The sequence below is a fragment of the Falco cherrug genome, chromosome 4 (assembly GCF_023634085.1).
Source record: "Falco cherrug isolate bFalChe1 chromosome 4, bFalChe1.pri, whole genome shotgun sequence".
Classification (NCBI taxonomy): Eukaryota; Metazoa; Chordata; class Aves; order Falconiformes; family Falconidae; genus Falco; species Falco cherrug.
In genome coordinates this window covers 70,920,551-70,942,610 of record NC_073700.1, presented here as the reverse complement: position 1 = coordinate 70,942,610, position 22,060 = coordinate 70,920,551, and the positions used below count along the sequence as shown (strand labels likewise).

At 35.8% G+C, this 22,060-nt stretch overlaps 1 protein-coding gene across 6 annotated transcripts in view; it reads left to right on the top strand.

The window, feature by feature from the left end:
* MLLT10 (MLLT10 histone lysine methyltransferase DOT1L cofactor) overlaps positions 1 to 22,060 on the top strand; it is a 136,917-nt gene that overhangs the window by 50,209 nt on the left and 64,648 nt on the right. For 4 of the 6 annotated variants that reach the window (XM_055709381.1, XM_055709379.1, XM_055709380.1 and 1 more), the window contains exons 7-10: positions 1,456 to 1,549; positions 3,608 to 3,703; positions 15,841 to 15,936; positions 20,717 to 20,972. In XM_055709381.1, coding sequence (XP_055565356.1) covers positions 1,456 to 1,549; positions 3,608 to 3,703; positions 15,841 to 15,936; positions 20,717 to 20,972 — 542 coding nt within the window. The remainder of the gene's footprint in view (positions 1 to 1,455; positions 1,550 to 3,607; positions 3,704 to 15,840; positions 15,937 to 20,716; positions 20,973 to 22,060) is intronic. The other 2 variants (XM_055709383.1, XM_055709384.1) reach the window with 1 other exon arrangement.

Here is a 22,060-nt window from a genome sequence, read left to right as displayed (position 1 = left end):
GTAAGTATCTAACTTTTCATTGGATGTGATCAATATCAAGTTTCTTTTTATGGTGAAGATGGATTGTGTTCCTCAAAGCGTGCATACCATGTAAAGAAGTTACTTAACAGATATGAAAAATTGTATACATCTAACTGCTTAGATGAAAAGGTCTCTTTCAAACACTTGGATGCATACAAGAGTTGTTTTCATCTTTTTTTTTTTCCTTGCTTCCAAACCCCTGTTTTCAGTGAATGCCATAAAGAACCTAATTCTCTGGTTCATAATTAAAATGATTATCTTGCCAATTTTTAGAATTTTCTTATTGTAAAAAAACTCAGATATGTGCTATAAAATGTTACCTAGCCAGAGTACTGTGACTGAGGATATCGAGAGACTTCTGTAATACTTACAAAATGGAAGAAAAATGTGAAAGCTACAGAAGGCAGAGATCCAGGGCAAGGTGTTTTGGATTAGTAAAACTAATGTCTTAAGGAAGAATGGGCTTGAGTCCATCTGGTTTTGTATGGCAAGCTTAGAACAATAAATCTTTGCTTAAAGAGATTCTCTTAAATGTTTTCTGTAGCTGGCACCTGCTGTAGGTGTGCGTGTATTTAGGAAGCAGTATTTCTGGATTGCCAGAGAACATAATGTATAAATGCAGGGAAAGTGATCTTAAAAAGCAGTGAAAATAAGCTGCCTTATATATTCTTTTATTTAAATACTCCCGTGCATCATTTTGACTGTAACATTGCATTATTAGGCTAATGAAAATGCTCTGGAAAATGAAACAATATTTGGTTTTGCAATGTCTAAGTTGGTTTTGATAAAATAAATCAACGTTACAGATGGTGAAAAGCAAATTTAATTTGAAAAAATGTTGTAGAATAAGGTAATAATTAGCCCAGGCAAGAAATCTTGTAAGTCTTGTTCTTTTTAAAAGAAATTAACCTGCCACAGTCTTTTAAACCAATAAATATGGTTTAATTTATTATGTCATTTAAGTTCTATTAAAAAAAAAAGGTAGTAGTAATTTTCCTGGCAAAGCAGAGAAGAATGTATGCAACTTCAGAAGAATTTCTTCTTTGGATCTACAGTATGGTTTTGTTAAAAGCTTTTCTTTCCATATATTTTTCCCATACATTTTTGGCTTTAATTTGATCTAAGAATCATTGTAATTTGCTTGGTTTATTTATTTGTGGGAGTAGCTGCATAATACATGTAGATATTTCAAGCTATAAGCTTGTGGGAGGGGCTTAAAGGCTATTAAAAAGTATCAGGCCAAAGTATAAACCATGCATGTTTTTCACAGGGCTACAAAGGTTGGTTATGTGCTTGCTTGCCGTTAGAAGTCACATGTGTGGAAATCTCTTCTATTAAATGAAGCTATAAATACCCGTATATTATCAGCTGTGATAGTGTGGTGCAAGCCGATGTAAAATTGCTTTCCTTGAATGTTGTCTGGTTTATTTTTAGTGCACAGTTTGCAGGACTTCTTTGTGAAGAAGAAGGCAATGGTGCAGATAACGTCCAATACTGTGGCTACTGTAAATACCATTTTAGTAAACTGGTATGTATTTATTACATTCTATGAATAAATGTCGCTGACTTCTTTTTCCCTCTGAATTGCTATTAATGCTAGAAATAATATTTTCGTGTAGCTCAGGAAGTAGATTGTATTTCATTAAAACAATGTTTTAATCACAGTTACAGAAGTACTAGCTGAAAATGTTTTTCTACATGGTTACTTTCTAGATGTGTGGGTTTTTCCCCTCTGCCAGAAATAGCATGCACATTTAGTGTTTTTTTAATTTGAGTTCCTGTAATGTTTTCTTTTGCTATATGATTAGTTGGCTTCTTATGACTGTAGTCCATTTCAGAATAATATAGGAAATACTACTTGTTATCCTGTATATTAGAGAATAAAGAAGCCCTCCATTTCTTTCTGCTTCTGTTACTCTTCCCTGTACTCCGCCCCCCCCCCCCCCCCAAGTGTTTTTCCTTTTGTTGTATCTCTCACCGTGTAGCCAGTGGATATTCCCTGCCTGTAAGTTCTCTGAAACACAAGCTCAAGGAAGTGACTTGAGATTTGTTGTTTTTTTTGGTTTTTTTGTTTTTTTTTTTTTTTAAACCAAACAAGCAAACAAAAAACTTTGAAATTTCTGTTATTTCAGTAGGTTTTGGATCACATATCTGGAGTTTTCCCTATCACTTACCAGTTTAACAGTTTCAGATACCTGTTTCTCTGTGTGTGTGTATGTGTGGACTTGAAGGATTTACTGATGTTTAAAATATGTTATTAGGAATATTGAATTATAAAAATTAAAATATATAGACTTAACTTCAGCTACTCCTGTATATATAGTTACATTTGCTGATTAGTTGTTTTCACTGTTGAATTAGGTGAATACTTGGGTGACTTTTGAATGGGTTGCACTGAGGTAAAAACACAGGGCAAATGAACCATTCTACTTTCTAGAAGATAAGCTTGGTGAGGTTAGCTCTGTGCTTTTGTGAATATTGATGAGTTTGCTTCCTAAGGAAGATAAGTCGGGGCTTTCTAGGCCCTTACTAAGCTAAGATTTTTAAATACTTTATTATTATTATCTTGAGTTAAGTATATATAAGAACAAATGTGGTCTATTTCTTAGCAGTGAAGGCAAGCTCTTACACTTGTTACGGATTTGATTTGAATGTTCCAGTGCTGCTGTGATTGAGAACATGTAGGTTTATTTAAAAAGCAAGTTTAATGATAAAGACATAACTCTGTACGTGAGATGTAGTTAGTTAGCTTTCCATTATGAAGCTATGGTGGTAAGAACAGTAAAGAATGGCAAGATTGTTTAAGTGTTTTAGTGTTTCTTTAGGATTATTATGACTGTTGATGCCTGGTAAATACAGGTGTTTAGTATTTTCTGCTGAAAATGGTGGGTGATGTATATCTACTACACCACTGAAAACTTCAGTTGGCAAAGCACTGACCTGAATTGTCTTTATAATGCTACCTCAGTTATGATGAAATAACAAACATTTTGAACACTGGCTTAGCGTAAAGCATTTGCAGACCCAGACTAGCCTCTCAAACATTACAGAAATACAGGTAGTTATATCTGTTGCTTGTAAATGCATACATGACCATGGCATTCTGTATCCTGTTTTTTAAACCATTTTAATGAAAATATTGTGGACAGGCCACTTGAATAATAAATCATGAAGCCATAAACCAGCCACCTCACAGTGCATTTCAAGCATGTGGCAGTGCTAGCACTGTGGCTTCATGTGGTGTTTGTTTGAGCAGCATCTTCTGTTTTATGTTATGAAAACTTGAAAGTATGTCTAGCATCTTTTAACCTTTAAAAAGTGGCACATCTCATTTCTTTGTGGAAAGCATACTTTTCAAACTCATGGGAGGTGTGAAAGTCAATACAAGGATAGGCTTTTTTCCTGGTATACGTTAGGTAGTCTTATTAATTTTATTAGTGTTAGTAATTTGTCAGTTTTTTTAGTAACTGAATGGTTTTTTTTTTTCTTCAAGCAGTAAGGCATCTTATCAGTTGAAATGCTTTATACTTTTTATTTATTCAAATGATTCCTTTTCTCTATCTATAAATATATTTTCTCTTTTTAGAAAAAGAGCAAACGGGGATCTAATAGGTCATATGATCAAAGTTTAAGTGATTCTTCCTCTCACTCTCAGGATAAACATCATGAGAAGGAGAAAAAAGTAAGTGGATTTGTCGTTGCTAATTACGTGGCACATCTGCTTAATAGTAGCACTTTCTGATAAATTTAATTTTTGCTGAAAAGCATGAAGGAAGTCTTGTTCCTGAAGCACTGAATAATAAACACAGGTGTTAAACTAGAGGTGCTGGGGTCCAATGAGGAACATCTGTAGGTGCAGTTGTACATGCACCTTCCTATTTCTGTTTATTGTCAGTTTTGGGATACACACTGAAATGTATCCTTTGGGAAGGCTGTTTCCATGCAGCTTCCTTTCCTTTAGTTTTCCATTAGAGTGTTTTTGATGTAGCCTCTGTGACTAGATGGGAAAGAAAACCAGGGGTAGACATTTTAGCAAGTGTGCTGATAAACAGGTGCATCTACTTTTTTATGTTTCAACCTGTTACATCTTTTTCTCATCAAAGAACGGATGTTTCTTGTTGACACATCTTACTAATACTGGTGCTCAAGTCTGCTGTAATGGCAAAATACTGTGTCATTTACTTGGGAATCTTCCTGTGAGGTTACAAAGAATGTAACTGACTGTAATTTCTATTGTTGGTGTATTCTTTTAACAATTTAACTTTACATATTGTTTTAAAAAAGTTTGAAATTTATAATGATTTTTTATGTTTTTGTTACTGCTATAACATTAATAGTTATTTGTCTATGGGAAGCTTGTAATCTAAATTCAACACAGGGTGATAACAGACAGTGGCACAATAATGCAAATTTGCTTTGGCTCTTTTTTAGTCCTCTAAGAATACATGCAAAACTGCTCACCTGCACACGTATTGTACAACAAATTTAATGGACTTTTTCTGCAGGTGTGGGTAGACTTAGTTTTGCATTATTCAGTATCATTACATAAAAATTGAAATCAAAGAATGTATCTACCAAATGTGTATTATATGAAGGAGCTATATTTATAGTGACAGGAAATTGGATAGCAAATGTCAGTTTTCAGACCTTTAATCTCCTTAATACTTGATGTGGTTTTTAAGCTCACTTTCACTTTGGATGGAGGTTGATCTCCATTGTTCTTGGTAATCTTCTAAAAACTGTCTTTATATCTGGTTAATGGTGTGGGGAAATAGTTCCATCTTCATCTGGTAATGCTGAAGAGAGTGTGCATTGCAATGTGGTTGTACCTCTAAATCTACACTTATGACTAAAATAATAGAAGTCTGGGGTTTTGGAGATCTTTTTTTCTTAGTAACACATTGGTGGAAGAAACCAATCTTGAATTACAGACTACAGAATTACCTGTGTTGTAAAAGTGTACCAATACTTGCTGTATTTTTATTTGTTTTCTTAGTTTTTTACCGCTATCAAAATTCAAGTCATGTTTTGTGGCAATGTATGCATGGATTTGAGTCGCCTTGAAAAAACTTTTGAAGTTGAATTTGAAGAAACTTTGAGCATGAGGCTCAATTTAGGTTTTGTATGTCTGAGCAGTGCAAAAAACCTGTTGCCATTGTTTTTTGGGTGTGGGTTTTTTTGTTGTTGTAGGTTAACAAAACCTACAAAGGCATTTGTGGTTGTTTTTTTTTTTTTTTTTTTTTAAAGTAACTTTCAGTGGAGATACTGTGCTCCTTCTGGTTGTAATACCTGTAAAATCTTCAGGGAATACTTGGCGGGACTTTGCAATAGAGCATGTTTGGCCAATGTATCAGCTCTTTTTTTCTGCCAGCTGCTCAGCTTCTGCTCTGGATGTGATTTAATGTGGTTCTTATTTTAGAAGTAGTTAATATTGTGGCTTGCCTTGAAAGTCCTGGCCTTTTTCTGTGACTTGAAGTTTTCTAGAAATTGGATATTAAGGTTTCTTCTACCTTGCGTGAACTGCAGCATGGTAATCCAGAAGATCTCATGGCCTGTAATACCAAGTGAAGCAATGCAGTTTGAAGCATTAGCCAATTATTTGACATTGATTGGTTCTCATGGCATGTTATAGCATGTTCACTTACCAAGTTTAATTTTCTTTATATTTTGTATAATAACAAAATACAATTCTAGTAAAAAGCACCAAGTGGTGGAAAAAGTTGCAGTTTCCTAAAACTGTTAATCACCTAACTTTTTGTGGCTACAGATTTTTTGTTTGGTGATTTCAGTCTTACATGTTCTGTAGTTAAAGAATGACTTGTGTGAATGACCTTATCTTTGGAAGGGACTGAAGAAGGAACCTAACATGTCCGGGGTTGACCTTTTGTAAAGGAAGTCTTTCTTGCCACTTATGTGACAATTAGCATTATATGTTTGGTTTATGAAAAATGTGAATTTACTACATAGTAACTACTATATGGCAGCTGAATTGGACGAATTCCTTTTCTTCTAAAGTGCTTTGGTCTTGGCTGAGGAGGAAGGGGAAATCTAAAACTCCTCACTGTGATGGCTTATATGATGCAAATTAAACAAAGATGGGCATGTGACTGAAGACTGTAAATGTGAAAGAAGTGGTGACTGAAGAGGCAAGAAAAGCAAAATAGTGATGATGAGCCCCAGGGCACTATTACTGAAGCTGGAGGGTGTCAGAGGAGAACCTAAAAATGCAGGAGATGGGACAGGTGTGCTAAACACTGAGCTACTGCTAAAGGGATTTCATTATGGACATCTTCTTGCTGCTTGTCCTGTTCTTAAAGAAACGTTACACCTTCTCTGATTTTGAGGGGAGAAACTTGGAACTTCTGAGAAGAGTTTGAAGCAGTGTGTGACATTCACCATGTTCCACTGTAGGTGTGAGTTTGATTGTTAGGCCCATAAGAAGGGAAAATTTGAAGCACACTTGTACTCATTGAAAATTTCCATAGAGTAGTGGCATGTTGGTTTGTGAATTGCCTTCTGAACTGGCCAAACTTTCCCAACATGTTGTAAGCCTACATTCATACGTCAGGGCTATGAATTTCATTTGGGAGAAAGGCATTTGATGCTTTCAAATGTATTTTAATGCTCTATGTGGGCTGTTAAAAATGGAGTTTTAAACACTCAGATCAAGCGTTCATTATGTATTCCTTGCTATCTGAATAAACCGACTGTGAAAAGATAAAAGTTGACCTGCCACTCATCACATAAGATCCTGTGGCCAAACCAGGAACAGACTGCGGTTCTTTGGATTACCAGTCAGCTGAATAAGCAATGGTTTCCTTTTTTTCCTCTCTTAAGAAAAAAGAATAAAAGTTCTGATTTAGTCCTGAAGAGTCATTTTATAGTACTGTATAAAACAGTGTTGTGAAGGCAATTCTAATTATGTCATTCCTCTGTTAATTGCCTCACTTCATAAACTTAATGATGTTATTTGAATATTTGTGCAGCAACTTACGGGGAAGACAGCTCCAGACTCATCTCAGTAATGCAGTATCCCACGGTCCCACTGCATTTTCATTAATTTTTTAAAGTTTTTGTTAATCAGTTTAGTAGATCTGACTGTTTGATCCTCTCAGCTGTTCTTGACACATGAGGCAAAATTGTAGGACTGCTAAACATAACTAGAACTGTTTTGCAACCACTTGAGAATTACTTCAATTTTAATTATTGAAGATAAATATTATTCAAATGACAGTTGTGTGGTATGGATACTAACAGTGATGTGTATCCAAGTGGACTTCTTCAAACTCTGTTCAGTCAGAGGGAAAGAAGGATGCCTCTAAAACAGCTTTAAAAAGTGGTCAGTAAGCATATACCGTATGTAGCTTGGTGTAGAGATGGTCTTTAATACCCTATCTATGAGCTGCAGAACCTCTTTTCTAAAACTGAGTTTTTGTGTGGGTTCCCTGGACTTCAAAAAGGGGTGACTTCGTACTCCAGTCTTTTACTGTTGATGCCAGTGAACAGTATTTCTGTTTCTGGACACCTGTTATTTACTGACTCTGTAGGAGTGTAATTTTTCTTTTTTACCATATCTCTTCATGTCAAATTGTGTTGAAAGCCTAGTTATTTGGGAGGACTTACAGAGTGTGACTGTGTAAACCAAATTTCATTAGAAAGCTACTCTTGAATGTATTCAATAATATATATTTTTAAAGTCTGCGGGATTAAGAGCAAAGGTGGCCTCTTGCTGTTTGACTTGTTGCCTGCTAAAGTTCTGTGTTGACTTGTGCTTATTCTGTGTCAGCCTGATAATAAACTGTAAGCAATCTACTGGAGTTTGCACCAGTTGGTAGAGACGGCACATCAAAATGATCTCTTGTGGAGGTGAGGAAGAGCTATGTAAGCAGATAAACTTGTTTTTATTTACCTTTTATTTTAGTAAGAGGAAAAGTAGAACTTCTGTTTCCATTATCATGCTTATCACAGAATTATTGATTTGACTACCTTATATTTTTCTAACCTTACAGTAACGCATCATGTATATTATGGAGGGGAAAAAAAAAAAAAAAAGAGTAATGCTTTTAGTGTACCTTAGCAGAAACAACATAATAGTATTAAGCTTGGCACCTGGGATTAGTTAATTATTACAAAATCAAAATGACAAACACACCACTTCAGGTACACCTAAAAACTACTCTGTAAGGTGTAGAGTTTTGTAAGACTGCATTAGTTGCAGCTGTCCTTTTTCCCTTCCAAGTACACATTTCAGTCTTCTACTTCTCACCATGAAAGAAAACAATCTCAAAATTTTGCCACAGCAGAACCTGTACATGAACTAATAGTGTTTAGTAATAGCGATAATTGTCTCTGTAGACTGTAACACTGAAATTCCATGGATGGCAAAACCCTGAAGCATTTATCTGAAGAAGTTGTATTATTTTTTTGTTTCTGTCATGGAGCTACTGCTTCGCTGTGTTTTTTATAGGTGTCTCTAGAGCAACACTAGGAGAATCAGAAATTTGAGTAGATCTCTACTGTAGTAAGTTTTTAGTATGCTCCTCAAACAAGAGTTGTAGTTTGTTAAAGAAAAATCACATTGTTAGTCTGAATGTTTTCCTTAGGATGCAGGGATCAACCAAAAGATTTCCTGTTTAATTGAAAAATAGCAATGATATATTTGAGGTATTATTAGGTGTTACTTATTTTGCTTTTTATTATTTATGCTATTTTTACATATTACTTCAGTTTCATCAATATCTTCACAAAATTTTAAGAAAACAACTTTTTGTCTGATTATGATTTTGATCTTTCTACAAGTTTGGTGTATTGTAGCATCATTTACTTCAGTCCTCGATGTTTGTACTCCACCACATTTTAAGATAGAGTAACTTTGAACCACTGGGGTAAGAGGTAAGCTGAACTTCAAAGAACGTGAACATTTCATGCTTCATTGTTTGTCTTAATTTGAAAACTAGATGACACCTGAACGTTAAAAATATGTCATTAAGGTTGCTGCTTGATTTTTGTTTCTGTTTGAGCAGTTTATCTTCCTACACTTCTGTAGCTATAACTGTGAGAGATGTATGCAAAAGGTGCTTTAAGACACTATTTTTCTTTGCTTTGGTTCCTAGATTATAACGTTATTAGTACTTTATGTTGACTTTCTAACAGTTTTCTAGAAGGTAATCTTGGTAACTTTATTAAAAAGTTGTATATATTTGCTGTTCATGGGGTACAATGGTTTGTGTGCTGGTAGACCATATGCAGTTAAAGGTGATCTGCAATGTAAAGCTGACTGAGCTAGGAAAATTAAATGTATTCCTTTTGCTTGCCATTCTATTTGCCTATTTCTTGATGGATATATTTGATAGATATCTTTAAGTTACCTTGCAGACAGTGGAGCATTTTACAATATGTAACATAATACGTATGTAACATAATACATATTTTAAAGTTTTAAATACTTACAGTTTTTATAGGAATAAATGAGGGTAAGCATGGGCGATAAACAGTTGCTTTGATGTAGTTTATTTTGCACCATTTTTGAAGTTATAAAGTGCTGCTCAAGTGTTTAGTGCTGAGCGTCCATCACCAACCATTAATATTAAACTGTGTAAATAAGAGAAAAAGCATATTTTAATGTTAAATATCAAAAGAAGAGTAGCTTATTCTCAATAAGAGTTGTGCGTCAGTCTTGCACCTACGAGAAACTTTGGCTGGCATTTTTATCATTGATTCTTGAGTCTTTTCACCACTGATGGCTAGAATTCTGACCATTACCCCTGTGTTGAAGTGAGGATTTCGAGAACTGTATCAAGGATTGGTACTTCAGAACAAGTTCCATGCTTAGAGCTGAATATGTATGTATTTGAATAATGCTGGCGGTAGTGTTCCGCCTCTCCCTATAAACTGTCCTGTGCCTGTATTCTTTTATTACTGTGACTGCAGCAATGCTGCTACTGCGTTTAGTTTTCCTGCTGTGGGTTATACTGTATAAAGTGTTAGATAGGTGAACGTCTGAGCTAGGGTTGCTCTTGTCAGAACAAGATAAATCAGAATTTGAATTTGAAACTTGTGGACCACGGGCATCTTTCATTCTGGGATTGTTGTGGTTATATTGCTCATAGCTACTAGTTATGAACAAGAGGCCAAGCAGGTCTTATATAGGGGATTAGCAAGAACTATGGACAGCTTTCTATTAACCTTTTATTAGTGTTGATGGTGACAGCTCTGGATTTACAAGCTTCAGTGACAGAAAGTGCAGAAAATCTGTAAGTGACAAAAGCACAAATCTGAGTACTCTGTGCTAATCGAATGTTCTGATATGTTGAAATTATTTGAAGGAGTCAAGAAACAGCAGAGGAAAAATCAGTCATTTTAGACGTTCAAATGATTTTGTTTATAAGAATCACTAAGGAAAATAGATTTGAAAGTATTGTTAAGGTTTGAAAACTTGGGACAACTAAAGGTGGTGGTGGGGTTACTGTTTTTGTAATAGAGAAGGGGATAAAAATGGAATACTTCAAGATCAGTCCAAGCACTTTTGTCTAAAGGGATGAGCACTAGTGCTTGCTGATAGCATGCATATGTTTTAATTCTTTCAAAATAGAAGTTAGTATCTTGTTTCCTGGGCAGGTGAGCTCTTGCTCCTCTCTTCTGCATGTACATCTTCTTGTCTTTGCTACTGTCAATCTCTCATGCTCCTTCAGTAAACTAACCTAACTTGCTAAAAGAGCAGAAAACAATGCACTTTGGTTTTTGTTGCTGCTGTTTTAGCAGTTTGAATTGGCACACAGAAGGTCTGACAAGCTAAGCAACGTGAGAAAGGTGAGAGAGGGCTCGGGAAACTCAACACACCACCCCCCCCTTGGTAACAGTGAACTTCATCACGTAGTTTAATGAAATGAAGTACCGTGGAAACCTCTTTGCAGGAGTTTGTTTCAGTATTCCTGAGACAAAAATAAATTGCAAATAAGTGTAAATACATTGAAAAAGTTAAATGACACTTCCAGGTGGATATTTTATGAATTAATAATGCCATTAAACTCACCCGTTCCATCTGTACTGGAAAAGTTATCATTCTCTTCCATTACTTAGTCTTCCCAGGCATGAGGTCCAAACTGTGGAAAGATAGATTCGATGACATGTATTTTGCTGGTAACAGATCAGAGCTAAGATAAAATGATACATGTATCCTTAATTTGATATTTCAATGATATGATACTTTGATTCAGTAGTCTGATAAATGTTCCCTCTGAAAGTATGTTAATGAACGAGCAAGTGCTGATCTTCAGAGTGATCCAATGTGTAAATGAACTAAAAACCCAAAGACATGGAGCCAAACTATATTTGTGAAATCATATTATGTAATAATTTTGTAGATCGGATCTTTGTGGAAGAAATAGAAGAAATGAAAACGTGCTTTTTTTCCCTTTCCACCCCCCTACCCCACAAGAGGGCAATGTGCAGAAGGTGCTATAGAATTCCAGAAATCTTGGCGCTGTATTTGTTTCATTATCTTGCAGCATGTAGCTCTTGGAATTAAGAAGATAGTACATAATTCTTTAGCCAAGAAACAAAAGCAAAAAATGAGATCCGTAGTGATAAATAAAGCTTTCTGATTGATACGACATATGAACTCAAGATATTTTGTATTGGTATTTTGCTACATCATAAATCAGAGCTCTTCAAGTTCCAGGCAGCTGCGTGGCAATCGAGCCTTATGTTTCTTAAAGTAAAAAAGGTTTCAGGACCTACCTGTATCTGGTCTGTGGCCAACCCTATTTGTGAGCCAAGGCTGAAGCTTCCTTTGTCAATTTTGTAGTTGGCCTTGTAGTTTTTTAATGTATTTTTCCTTGGAATGTTTCTTCTACCAAGTTCTGTTTTTATGGAATGTAGCATTGCATTTTTCAGCTCGGCAACTATGTTGAACTACAGATGTTGGCAACATCTCAGTGTATGCCTATGAATCTTTAAAAAAATTTAAGTCTGAGTATATAAATGGGATACATGGGTTCTGTCTGCTGTCAGGGTTCCCTTAGCTTTCACTTACTAGCAATATTATTTTCAGTCCTTGTTAAGAGTAATTTCTGCCCTTTTTATCCATACAGTAAAGCTTATGAAAGATCAGACGTTTGATATTGTTACCTTCCTTAGAATGGTGGGTTTCCACATGGCTTTCTGAGTGGATGTTATCTTAGTGAGCTGCTGCTGTGTTGTGGGTTTTTTTGTTTTGTTTTTAGAGCTGTGGCTGATCAGAAGAGGTCTTACAAAAGTGAAGCATGCAGTGACTTTGTGGAGGGCCAGCTGTTTTGTTTGTTCTTTTTCTGGCAGTAGGGAAGATGGCTACTTTGTGTGTCCTTTGAGACAGACTTGACTGAAAGCTGTGATATTTGTTAAATATTGTGGGAATTCATGTTCCTCTGTTGTTCCTTTTCTGGATCCAAAAGTGGGTATTTCAGAACTCTAATGCTTTGTATGCATCTTTTATGTTGAGAAGAGGGTGCAACTCCGAGGAGTCACTTTGTTGGGCACTAAATCTCTTCATCTCAGCAGGTTGTTGCTGAAATTTTTATTTTATCAGTGTAAAACCTGAGCATTCCTTTCAAAGGTTTTCTTGCAGTGAAATGTTCTCCACTTCTTTGTTATTTGCATCTGGAGTCAATTCGTATTCAGAATAGGACTTCTGAACTTCCCTTAGGAAGAAAAAACAAGAGAAAAAGAAAAAAAAAGAGGAGAGAGTGTTAGAGGAGCTATAACCTAAAAGGAGGAGGGAATGTGGGTTTAAACCAGTAGAGTTCCTGTGGATGAGATCTTTGTATGCAAAAGGCCTTTGGGTGGGGTACCCCTCCAGTGGCCCAGCGTGGTAAGCTGTAATATTGGTAAGCTGTCCTGGCAAACTTTGTGTTGTTTTGGATCTGGGAGAGGAATTTGATATGGTTGCTGATGCTTCGCTTTATAGAACTTACAGCATGTTCTTTCCAGGCTCATAGTCATTTATGACCCTTTCCTTGTCCCTGTTCTTGTATTCCTTTTTTCCATCTTGACACATCCTTCTCTGTTGAGACTACTATCAAAGTGACTTTAGTCTGTTAACGGAATGTTGGATGGAATGTCGAAGTCCTCCTGACTGTCCTTTGATCAGAATTCTCTATTTCTGTCCTTTCAGACAAAATTAACACTGAAAGTAAAAACACTAGAAAGTCAACAGAAGAGTTGTAAAACATGTTCATTTAAATGTTTCCCATTGTTTACTGATACTGCTGTGAAGTTTCATCTTAAAGCATATTAAAGTCGTTGCCTCTTGGCTCCAAAATTATAAATAAATTTCTTTTGCGTGATTTGAATTGCCTAGTAAAATGATAAAAGCTAAGGAAACTTGGACAGTGGCTTAGGTTTCTATTTTGTAACTTCCTTCTTGAAGCTTGTTTGGGGATCAGTGAAATTGTTACTCAGGTTTATCTAAACATGTACACTGATGGTATAGTAAGCTGGGTAGCTAGCATAGCTGGCACTGATGAAAGGCTTTTGGATCAACAGATCTGGTGGATAACATGGCAGTTGTGGGTGTAGATGCTTCTGTTTTGTCTTGCTCCCTGCTTGTTTTCTGGCAGTATAGATAATACTTTTGAGACTGTCATATTTAGAAATTATTGAAAAGTCTGTGCAGCGTATTTGAATCCCTCTTCTCCATATATTTTTAAATTTCAAATGTATATTTTCCAGGTCTAAAAAGACCCAAACAAAACCACCCCCCTCCACAAAAAAACAAATCAAAACAAAAAGAACCTCCCTGATCTATAGCAACCTCAACAAGCCTGCATTAAATTGTGGTGGTTTGATCTTGGCTGGATGCCATGTGCCCACCAAGCCCACTGTTATCATGCCCCTCCTCAGCACGATAGGGTGGGGGGGAGAAAATAAGATGAAAAAAACTTGTGGGTCAAGGTGAAGGCAGTTTAATAAAGCAGTAACAAAGGTGGTGTGTGGAAGTGAAGGAAAACGAAAGATGTTACAGTCTGCTCAGCAGCAGGTGATGTCCATGTCCAGCATTTCCTGGGAAGCAGGGCTTTGGGTTACTCTGGAAGACAAATGTCATAAATAATGAATGTGCTCCCCCCTATACACCCTCCCGCCCGGCCCGGCGCCGCCCCCCCCCCCCCCCCCCCCCTTTCTCTTAGCTTTTATTGCTGAGCAGGCATCATATGTTACGGAATATCCCTTTGGTCAGTTTGGGTCAGCTGTCCTGGCTGTGTCCCTTCCCCAGACCTTGCCCACCCCCTAGCCTGCTGGTGAGGGGGGAATGTTGGAGGGACAGCCTTGATGCTGTGCAGGCACTGCTCAGCAGTGGTGAAGCACTGGTGTGTTATCAGCATCTTTCTAGCTATATTTCTTCCACTGTGATTGAAACAGAAAGCTGGTACTTGGTGATACTTGAATAGAGTATGCACAAATTAGATCCTGTCCTGGTGCTTGGTGAGAGTGGTTGTGCAGTTGCTGTTGAACAAAATTAAGTTTTCTTTTGGGGGTCTGGATAATAATTTTGATAATTAGAGAAGGATCAGCATGGATTATTTTTAAGATTCAAAACAGTTACTGAGTTTCATAAAGCTATTCAGACTTTTAACATTTTAAGTTGTCTTCCTCATCTTTTCAAGCTGCTCAGTGGGAGTTTTAAACCCCTTGTGTCAATCCGTACGTATGCATTTTTTTTGGTAGCTTTCTGTTGAAGCAGTCATTCTGACAAATAGCAGTAGATCATGTTGTTCTACCGAGTTTTGTTTGAGTACACAAAATTTCCACAAATACGTAGTTAAAGAAGCAAAATACTTCAGTGCCAGTAGCTTACAAGTAACTTTCTCTCACACCTGCAGTTTCTCTGCATGTTGTGATGGTGACTGTCTAAATAAACCATGTTAGGATGCTAAGGAAAAAGTGACTATGTAGACTTGTTTTTGATTAAATTGGTAAAAGTACTGAACTTCTGTATTATAACTTGAATTGTTAATTTTGTCAGACTGTATTTTTTTTGTATTTGCCTGACTTACTTATACAAATCCATTTTCATTCTGCTTCTGTAATCCTCTCTGAATTGATTTCTATCAGTATGGAAGGCTTCTATTATATTCCGAAGGCTCTGGGTTAAGAAATTATTTTTTCTTTCTGCACAATTTCATTCACACTGCCAATGCTTCGTGTTGTGTTTTTTTAAAACAAATAAACAAAACCCTAAATTCTCAGCCTCTTTAGAAAGCACACTTGATTTGTATAGCTTTTGGTATTTTGTTCAGTTTAATATGGAAGAAGATACTTATTTAGTATGTAAACTATATGCACCTTTCTGGAAAGAAAATCTGAATCAAGTTTCATTCTTCTGCGTGGAGATGTCAGTAGGGGAGCCAAAGCTAAAACCTTGCATTAATTTACAGTAGCATCCCAAGAAAAAATACTGTGCAGGTATGGAAATGCAGGAAGATAGAAATCTTTGGTGAGAAATGCAGGAAGACCTCTGAAGCAGAAGCCATGTCTGTTTTTAATCCATTTTCTTTTGTTGATTAATCGATCATTGGGAAGATGGATATTACTAACAACAGTGGTTTCATAAATGCTGGCTATAATTGAAGAATTTCAGTTTGTACTTTGAAAGCAAATTAAATACTTGATTTGCTTTTATAAAATTGTATTATTAAAATTTCAAAACATTAGTGTTGTTTCCATTAAAATAGCACAGAACATTATTACCATCTCTTATCTTTTGATAATGCTTGATGCTAAATAAGATAGGTTATGTTAAAGATGAAGCTGAATTTAGGTTATATTTTCTTTTATAACTTATAGAAATACAAAGAGAAAGATAAACACAAGCAAAAATATAAGAAGCAGTCGGAGTCCTCGCCATCCTTGGTTCCATCTCTTACTGTAACTACAGAGAAAGTAAGTCAATGTATTTTCATCCTTTTCCACTTCAGCTGCTTATGTTGAAATTTCTTGTTGTGATCATTCCACTCTGTATACAGGAACTTTATAATGACATAGATGCTGTATCAAGCACACTTGATACTTTTTCCTATAATGTAAAATCCTAAAATACTTTGAGGTTTATCATATGGACAAAGGCTTAGAGTTTTGTAATTGAATAGCAAGTGATTAATGACCCCAGTCAGGTGCCACTGGTACTCCAATAAGTTTTATTTCATTGACTTGTGTTTAATAATTAGAGAAGTTTTAGAAAATCTTGCCTTTGAAATTCACTGTGCTTGTAATATCCCATTGCTTTTTAGCAGTTTGTGCTATTAGGTTCTGTGGTCTTTCCTTCCTGTAATGTGCGAGCAAAAACCTAACTCAAGGGACAACGTGGAGGGTTAAATAATGACAGTTTTCATTGTACTATACAAGAATTGCTTTTACTATCCACCAAAAAAATAACAATAGTCATGACATTACAGAGTGGGCAGCAGTATTGAAAAATGGGTTTTAGGAGTTCAGAGTTGGAGAACTTTTGTCTCATTCATGTGGAAATGTTTGACATCGGAGTTGAGGAATCATGGTTTGAATTAGTTAGCCACCAGTGCAGAGCCTGTTTTTTAGTAAAGATGCTGAAGCTTGTGTTAACTGTATGTAGTTTGATTGCTGAGATGCAGTATTCAGCAAATGTGTCTGTTTGCATATGGTACGCCAAGATCTTGTCAGGACAGGGTAGAATAATTGAAACTTTCTCTAGTCTCTGGAATTATTCCCTCAACTAATGGTATCAACTTCAAGAATCACAACAAGAAATTTAGTTTTTCAGTATGCTTTGGCTATTTCTTCATTCTCAGTAGTAGGATTATTAACTTGAGGATGTGTACCTGTTAATGTCCCATTATTTGTGACACATGCTTCTGATAAATCAGTCTTGTTTCTGGTTCTGCTGTATTCTTTTTGATGCTGTTAAGTGAGACTTAATAGTCAATGGTTTCCTGAAACTCCTGATAACTCTTTTTTTTTTTTTTTTTTTTTTTAATAAAAAAAGTTAAGAGTCAATTTTCTGCTTTGCTGTTTTAAGTTCCTCTCAGTTTGGAAGAGACATCAGTCCTATATTTAGTCCTGATAAAAGCTTCTGTCTCATGTTTTAGCTTTGGCTTGTATCAAGAGTTCAAAAATGTGTATGGTTTAACACAACCAGAAGAATACAGTTGTCCTTTCTTTACACTTTTTTTTTTTTTTTAATTGGGGTGGGGGTATAGGTATGTGTTATTAATTAAGGGTACTCCAAAACATTGATGTACACAAAGATACACAAGACATGTATCTGTGTTCAAATTGCAGTCAGTAATTAAATAAAAGATACTGCAAACAGGAAATACAGCTGACTGAATTTTATCTGTAATAGTAGAGATGATGATGATAACCCTCCTCAGTTCACCTCAAGAGAGGTGCTCAGATCCTGCTGCAGTGGGTTACGGAAGGGAATGAATAGGGAAGTATCTGTTTGGTATGACGGAACATCACTATCCTGCAGCACTGTGGTGTTTGTGGGATGGTGGGCTGTGGGGTATATGTACATGTTAGCATTTTTTTCCATGTTTTTTGGGGTTTTTTGGGTTTTTTTTTGTGGGTGGTTTGGTTGGTTTTTGCTTGGCTTATGCTCTTACCATATGGTATTTCGGTGGGGGATTACCTGCCATGGTCCTTCCCTTCTCTGTGCAAGAGTACCACCTTATACATCTGTATGGGGGTAAAGGCTTCTCAAGCCTTGGGATGTACTATGTATAGAATGATTATTACACTTTTACTGTAAATCTGAAGCTTTTCCAGAAGTTCTAGGACTTGCTACAGATGGGTGGTATAATTCTTAAGGGCGCACAGAGTGATATATGGGGTGTGTAAAAATGACAGTAGCATTCTGCGCACCAAGCAACGTGAAGGCATGCTTTTCAGAAAAAGACCTGCAAACTGGTTTAGGGGAAGCATAAAGGAACCCTAATACACACACAGTTAGCTTGGAAATTGCACTGTCAAATAATCATTGATTTTTTTGAGAACTGGATTAACATGAAATGAGTCAAGTCCTCCCAGATAAACCAAGGAATGGAGTTGAGTGGCAACATCAGGGGCATCTTAGGGGTATGTCTGTACTGAAATGAAGGAACATAACTGACTGCTGTGTGAGCAGTGAAGCAGGGAGCCTTGAGCAGTGTATTCCATTTAAAACGCACGTGCTGGGAGGGGACAGCAATTGTAAGCTTGGGGGGGCCACAGAAGCCAGGCAGAAAATAACCAAAGATGTTCTGCCTCTCTCCTCAGATCCTTGCTCCCTGCCACTCTGACTCATGACCTCAAAAAACCCCAACCCAAACAAACAATATAACTTTTCTATGACATACTAAGGTTTTTCTGAGACTGTTCTGTTAGGCCTTTGTCTTCTAGAGCTTAGCATTTTAGAAAAGCAGTTTGTTTGGTGGTGGGTAGGTTATTGTATGAACCAATTAGCTTGATAATACAAAGTTTGTGCTGCAGTTTTACCTTAGGTCATTTACCAAGATACTGTGTATCTCAAGGATTTTCAAAGCAGTTGATGTATGTGTATCTGGGCACTTTGTTGTGATTAACTCCTTAAAGTAAGGAATATAACCTGTGGAAAGAAATACTGACCAAATGATACCAATTTTACTTCGCTTGGGGTGTATTACATCATGTTAGTGTCCAAGATATTCTGAGTAAGCACATAGATTTCAGTAAATTAAAAAAAAATTGTGCAGTAATGGGAAGAGGTACTAGATAACATCAAACTATGACTGTTGATACCTATAGAGAGTTATCCTTGCAATTAATATTCAACTGAATGGATAGGAAATAACAATTAGGAAAGGAAGGTTTTGAGTAAGAGGAGTGATCCTGGATCCTAGAAAAAGCCTGACATTTGGTTTGGGTTAATGCATGTCTGGAAACCCTTTGTTCAAATGACCCAGATTTGAACCACAGCTTCTTAACTCAGGTCAAATGATGCATCAGTTTCGGGAAAATTGAATATACTTGTGGACTTTGTAATAGTTCAAAAAGTTAACAACTAAACTTACCTTAAAGTTGGCTCCATCTTCATTAGAAACATTTACCAGTATAGTAATATGAATTTGAGGTAAATTGTTTTTAATGTTGTATTTTAACAGACTTAAACTGATTTTTCTTCACTGTTACTCAGAAAATCCGTAATATATTTTTATTGCAGTTCATAACAATTCATACAGGGCACTATGCAAATAGATTGACATTTTCATCTTCCTCAAAGCTTGCATATTTAGTTGTCTTCTGGCAGTTGCAACTGAAAAGTAAGTTCTATGTAAGTGTCTTGGCTGTTTTAGTAAAAATATGGAAAAAAATTTATAACAGTTGTACAAAGCTGTATGTAAAGATAAGAAATGTTCTGCTGTAGGCCTAAGTTCAGCAGGCATCCAAATCAGGGAAGGGAAGTGTGTGTGTATGCTCAGTCTTTAGAAGTATGTGTTTATGTGGTCTTTAATAGAGACATTTAGATACTATTGTAAACTCTCTTCTACAAACAACAGAAAACCAAAGTAACCTCGTTTTGAACAGATAAGTCTAGGTTTGATCTGTATTTTTTGTTGACGAAGCTTTATTCTTAAAATAAAAGGCTATTTTAATAGCTGGTTTGAGTATAAATAACAGTATAATATTAATTCCTTTTCCCTAATTTTTTTTTCATTTTCTTTCTTCTGATACTAAAATTCTGCTATCGTAAATTATTTTTTTTACTTACTATGAAAACAATTATATACCTTTGTGTGATTTCCTAATGCTGTGCACAGCGTTTCACTGCTTTCTGTGAACTTACTTCTACTACTGTTCACCAATATGAACAATTCTGACAAAATTTAATGAAGAATAACAGGCCTTAAGGTAACATTTTTGAAAGCCCTGTGAAGAGTTTATGGGTGTAGGAGAAGGGCCATTCTTGGGCATGGGTAGGGGTTGAGGAAAAAAAATGCATTAGGAGCCCAAAAGCATGTTACCATTTCTCCTTCATGTCAGTCAGCAGGTTTGTAGTGGGTAGCCAGTCATTCCTGCATACGTCTTGGCCAAATAGATAGCACATGTCTTCTTTACTTGATGATACTTAAGGATCTGGCTGAATGGGATGATTCAGATGGCAAGGAATCCTGATGCGATGATGGAAAATGAAGATATAAGGGACAGTTGGTCTTGTTGGAGTTGATTTTTGTTCAGTGTTGAGACCAAAGGCTTAAAAATGCAAGTTCTTAGGTTCTGAAGCCTTCATCAGTTCCACAGCTGATGGAACAAGTTTGGTGAAACAAACTGCATAAAAATTGTATTTTCAGAAAAGCGTTTAAAGTCTCATTTTTTTTTTAACTTTTAAGTAGTAAAATAACAATTTTCTATTTAAGTAGCATATAAAGACTGTGTAACCATAGATTTGAGATTAATCCATTGACCTCGGTGAAGTAAAAATTTCAAACAAGGCTGATGTTATTATGCCTTTTTTATCCCCACAAAATGAGTTTTATGACTTCAGTTGTTTGCTGAAAACCTTAGCAATTCAGTTTACATAACTCCTGCTATTAGCAGTCACCTTGGTATTTGAACACTTCTAAGTTTATTTGAAAGAATAACTACTTTTAAGTAGTTCTTTTGTTACAGTTTGTTGTGTGACCTAACTTTCTTTTCTCTTATTTCGTCTCTTTTATCAAAATGCTAGACATACACGAGCACTAGCAACAACTCCATGTCAGGCTCCTTGAAGCGGCTGGAAGATACCACAGCTCGATTTACAAATGCAAATTTCCAGGAAGTTTCTACACACGTTTCAAGTGGAAAAGATTCTTCAGAGGCTAGAGGGTCAGAGAGTAAAGGGAAGAAATCTGCAGGTCACAACTCAGGTCAGAGGGGAAGAAAGCCTGGTGCTGGAAGAAATCCAGGAGCCACTGTGACTGCAGCTAGCCCTTTTCAGCAAGGTATTAATTGTTATGCTGTAACACGACTTCTGCTTGGACATGAATTAGAAATTTTATGTATGTAAAACTTGAAAAGTAGTTCATCTTTTATCCTCAATAATAAGAATGTTTTTTCACTTTGGGGAAAAATAACTTTTTTCAGGGAAAAAGTGTTCATTGTCATAACATGAAAAAGAAGGTCGTGCATCTTTACAGGGCAAAACTGATGCTTTTGCTTAGACTGTAAAGGTATTCTCTTTACCTGATAAAAACAGAAGTTTCTTTATAAGCTGAAAAGTTAGTCTGGGTTAAAATTTAACATGAATTTGAGTCAAGGGGTCTTTCTTAGCTCTTTATGGGAATAATACCAATGTTTTTTAGTTAGTGCATATTAGAACGAAACTGGACTACCTAACATATAGGATGCGGTGGCCCCTAAATAATTTTTCAAGGTAAAGACATTTAAAATGTGCCTTTTTCTTCAAAGTGACAGACTTTTTTACATTCATTTTTCTGTCATTGAAATACATAAGTAGATGATGATTATGTGACAAATATATACAGTTTATTTACATTATGTAATACAAAAAGTTTGATGTTTTGGACATGCTAAAACCCACTAAATGCACTTTTGAGAGTTCTAAAAAGAAAATTTTATTTATGGCATCTTTGTCATAGTTGAAGAAATATTAAAAAAGAAAATGTCTATTTTTTATTTCTTAACTAATAAAACATGTTATGAAATGCAACAAACTAGGCCTTCTCTAAAGTAACTGCTTTTCCGTAATTTTCACTGTGGTGTATAGTAGCTGAATGTCCTTTCTCCTTTATGATGCTGGTTTTCCTTTCAGTTTATTTATGCAGTGAACACTTCTAAATTTATCAGGAACTCCTGTAATATTTCAGGCTTTTTTACTTGAAAAAGACTGAAGTGTTTTTTTGTTTAAATTCTCAAATTGTCTTCTGGAATCCTGCATTTAAAGAAAATCTTGCTCACTGCATATGGCAAAATAGATACTTGGTATATGCATGTATTTTTGTTACAGCTGCATTAAATTAAGTCTATATAACTTATTTAAAGTACAAACCAGCAGTGTGTTTATGATTTT